The sequence below is a fragment of the Seriola lalandi genome, unplaced genomic scaffold (assembly GCF_002814215.2).
Source record: "Seriola lalandi dorsalis isolate HSWRI2012SDOR001 ecotype SW California unplaced genomic scaffold, Sedor1 jcf7180002054887, whole genome shotgun sequence".
NCBI lineage: Eukaryota > Metazoa > Chordata > Actinopteri > Carangiformes > Carangidae > Seriola > Seriola lalandi.
The window spans coordinates 1055594-1059585 of NW_019525439.1; the positions used below are offsets into that span (position 1 = coordinate 1055594).

The following is a 3992-nucleotide window of genomic DNA, read 5'->3' on the forward strand; positions in this document are numbered from 1 at the left end:
AGGTTTAATGTTCAGTTTGTGTTGAATCTGTTTCATGATTATTGTGGAGGCTGCAGTTTGTGTTGCTGCTGAAGTGTTTAGTTATTTTGTCCTCCCTGTTTATATCAATGACAGTAGGTTAATAACAGAAACTCTTCTCTGTAGAATGTGAAACAGTTCAACTCTAAAACAGTGTCAATAGAAACTGAACATTAGATCCTTCATGAAGGAGGATTTACTGCAGCACTGTGGAGTCAGACTGTTTAGTTTCAGCTTGGTGTTCCTAATAAACTGAGTGTATGGTGTGCACACGATTTGCACAGATACTTAATGAATTACTTGAAATTGAATTAAAAAGGTAGAAGAATGACAGAAAGAAATGTTGGTATCTGCTGACACCAACCTGATACCGTCTGTTTCCCTCTGTTCAACATCTCAGCTGTTAATAAAACATTTGTCTGGATGCTCTTTGCTTAAACCAGCTCTAAAAATATCATGTTCAAACTGTGAAACGAAGATTGTACTTCCCTAAAGGGAGAAATAACTGACCCACAACACGACTCATTCATGCAAGAATGCTGCTTCTTTCTGTTTAAACTGGAGAATTTACAATAACAGATGAATTTTGATTCCAGTGTAAAATACTGTAAGTCAACACTCAGTGAGGCCTGAACCTCAGTGACTAACATAACTATCACTGAACCTAATAATGAAATGAACAGTGGACCACAGAACAGGAGACATGGCATCTTGAGGCTCTCACAGCTGAGACTCTTGGTTATTACACCTGATGTGAAGTCAACGGCCCTGAAACTAATATCTACGCTCTAAAGGTTCTTCTCACATGTGACCTCTGGGGTTGAACTTTATATAAAACTCAGGAATAAAACTAAACATCAGAATGAATATTATTCCAGTATGAAAACATAACTTCAGTGTAAACTACAATATTAGGTTGTAGTTTCCTCCCTAAGATGATCAGACACGGCAGTAACTGCCTGACCTTTAAAAACTGCCACAGAAACCACTGGCTCATCTTTTTACCGTCTTTATGTGACTCCAGTTTGTTCACTTTAACATGAGAGGCCGGTTCCTCTTTAGAAAGATTAACATTTCAGGAGGCCGTGAGCACATCTTATAAATCTGAACTCAGTAAAGTGATATGATAACGGTTCAGATCCAGCTTTTATTTTAGTACATCTACATCCTGCTTTGTTCCTATTACTGTGTTTCACATTAACGTCCATATTTTCACAAAGCTCCAATGAGCAGTGAGAAATATACATTCAAGAAATGCAGGATAAAATTATATTGAGGTCAAATAATAAACATGTACATACATATACATGTAGAGTACATAGACCCCACCCACAACCCCCAAACCCCTTCACCCCCCAAAAAAGATTACATTAAGAAAGATAACAGGAATAATACAGAGAAACGAAGGATGTTAAGATTCAAAGATATTTTTCTCTTCATGTATAAAATGAGTGAAAGTAAAATAAAATGAGCAATGACTGTATATAAACTAAAATATAAAGAGTCTGTGGCTCCAACACAGGAAGCCACATGTGATCAGATTCAGGCTCAGACTCTTCAGGGGAGTCAGGAGCTTTCTAACTCCAGTCAATCTTGGGGAAATATTTTGATTTCCATAATAGTGTAAATGTTAGTTGACATGCTTCAACACCTCTTCACTTTGCACAGTCATTTCCCTCCCCACCAACATCTCATCAAGTTCTTCAACATTCAACGATACAATCATATATTCTGGAGAAGAACTAATGAAAGGACATATTTACATTTAGGAACAGTCAGCTGTTTGTGGGCACGTGTGAAGAGGAGGAAAAACCCTGGTTTTTGTCTTGTAGGGAGCAGATTTATATACGTTCACCTGGAATTGTGGAACTGACCATGTTATTATAAAATCTCATTTACACTGGGATATATTATAATATACAGAGACAGTCAAAGGTTTCAGTGCAGCTGCTTCAAACCTTTGTTTTCAGGATTAATATTTTATTGTATGACAGTTGTGCTTCTAAAAACTGATAATCAGAGGTGAATTTAATTCAATTATTTAATAAACATTTAAATATTTTATTTTGTATATTGTAATATGTTTTAAAATTTTAGTTACATAAACTAATGTGAAGTAAAACACCGTCAGTCTCTCCTCGTCAGTGTACTCATGCTCAAAGTCATGTTTAAAAACCTGCGACACAAGGACAATACACCTTAACGTTACTTTACATTTTAAATGTTGGTAGCTAGCTAGCATCAGGCTAACGTTATCAACGTTAAATATTTTGTCAGGTTTAGCAGGTCTGCATTAACATAACTCTATTCACAGTCAACTCTCCACATCCATCGAAGCCTGTTTACCTTTGCAGAGGAGATGAAGCCCCGCCCTCACCTGAGGAAGCAGCCAGGTGGAGAGAGGAGCGGGAACTGGAGGGATAGACCTGTTTCTGTCACTGTGGAACAGCAGTGTGTTGAAATGATTGACATTTGGAGGACTGAACCCAGTGCTGTGATTGATCAAACTCTTCTTCTCTTACTCAGTAGACGAGGCGCTGCTGCCCCCTGCTGTTAGACTTGAGTACTACACGTGCACAATCAAAGTCACAGGTATCAACAGCTTACTGTGTATTTTACAGCAACAAATCCGATCAAAGTACTTTGATGTCAAAATGCGTACCTGCTACGTAGAAAGCGCAAAGGTTGGAAGGTCTCACTGAAAGACAGTTTTAGAAGTTTCCCTCAGAGCCTGAGTTTTCACTTTGGTTGTTGGACTTCAAACTTCAGGAGGATCGAACCCATGACTGTGAGACGCCTGAAGAGTCCTCTAACACCAGAAACACTGGAGACATCATTTCTAAAAGCTTCTCAGTCTTTCCTCTGAGTGTTGGACTTTCTGACGTGATCAGGATCAAACACACAATCTCTAAATGTCTCACCACTTTGAGACTGACAGATTTTGAGTTTTCACTTCTAGTGTTGGACGTCAAACTTCACTGATTCACTGAGGATTAAAACACATGACCTCAAAACCTTTGACAAATCTTCCAGCAGCTGGAGAGACTGGGACAGAAACAACAACCACTTCTTCTCTTGGGGAATTTCAGTCTTTCCTCTGGACATTGGCTTTCAAAGTTAAATCTCTGTCTCAGGATTGAACCAACAACCTCCAAACTTGTAGAGAGTCATCGACCACCTGGAGCCTCTTGGACAAAGACACTGTAAACCTCATTTCTTAGAACTTTTCAGTCTTTCCTCTGGACATAAACCTTCATCACTGAGAGCCTCAGGACCATTTCACTGACTGTCTTTGTCTTTTCTCAGACCTTTAAAACATGAATCTGAAAAGGTGAGTGAGTGAAAGAGACAGACATGTAGAGACTGAACTTTCTGTTCAGCAGTGAGTTTCTCTGACAGGAGGAGACTCTCTCTGCTTCACTCAACACAGAGACACTGAGGAACCAGACCAGAACCTAAACCCAGGATACAGAGGTTCAGTGAAGGTGGTGTTGAAGGTGTAGAGGTGGATCAGTGAGTCAGAGGAGACTCTGTAGAAGGACAGAGAGCCAGCAGGACAGTCCACATACACTGCTACTCTGTCATAGACAGAGGAGGAGATAGATGTTCCTCTGTCATTGTGACAGACATAGTAACCACCATTAGAGCAGAACAGACTCCAGGACTGATTGTTCTCTCCAAACCAACAGTCTTTACTATTCCCTTTCTTGCTGATTCCTCTGTAACTCACTGATATATCAACCCCTCCTCTCCACTCGACCTCCCAGTAACAGCGACCAGTCAGACCAGTTGAACACAGCAGCTGAGGACAGAGGTCAAATCTGTCTGGATGATCAGGATATGACTGATCCTCCTCCACACGTGTCACCTCCCTGTTGTTGTCAGACAGTTTGATCCTTCCGTTCACTGTGTTTGTGTCGATTGTGAGTTCACAGGAATCTGATGGAGAGAACAAGACACAGCTGCAGTTATTG

The 3992-nt window shown here is 40.1% G+C and overlaps 3 protein-coding genes across 3 annotated transcripts in view; all 3 read right to left on the reverse strand.

The window, feature by feature from the left end:
- LOC147817804 (uncharacterized) overlaps positions 1 to 413 on the reverse strand; it is a 1476-nt gene extending 1063 nt beyond the window's left edge. The window contains exon 1 of the mRNA XM_087180074.1: positions 383 to 413. Within this exon, the coding sequence (XP_087036200.1) occupies positions 383 to 413 (31 nt within the window). The remainder of the gene's footprint in view (positions 1 to 382) is intronic.
- The window catches only part of LOC147817803 (uncharacterized), a 17846-nt gene that overhangs the window by 3623 nt on the left and 10231 nt on the right, over positions 1 to 3992 (reverse strand). The gene's annotated exons all lie outside the window — the stretch shown is intronic.
- On the reverse strand, positions 3045 to 3991 carry LOC111671847 (neoverrucotoxin subunit alpha-like; the record flags this gene model as incomplete). Its single annotated transcript, XM_023429073.2, has 1 exon — positions 3045 to 3991. A coding segment is annotated over one exon (552 nt), but the record flags the coding sequence as incomplete, so codon positions are not given.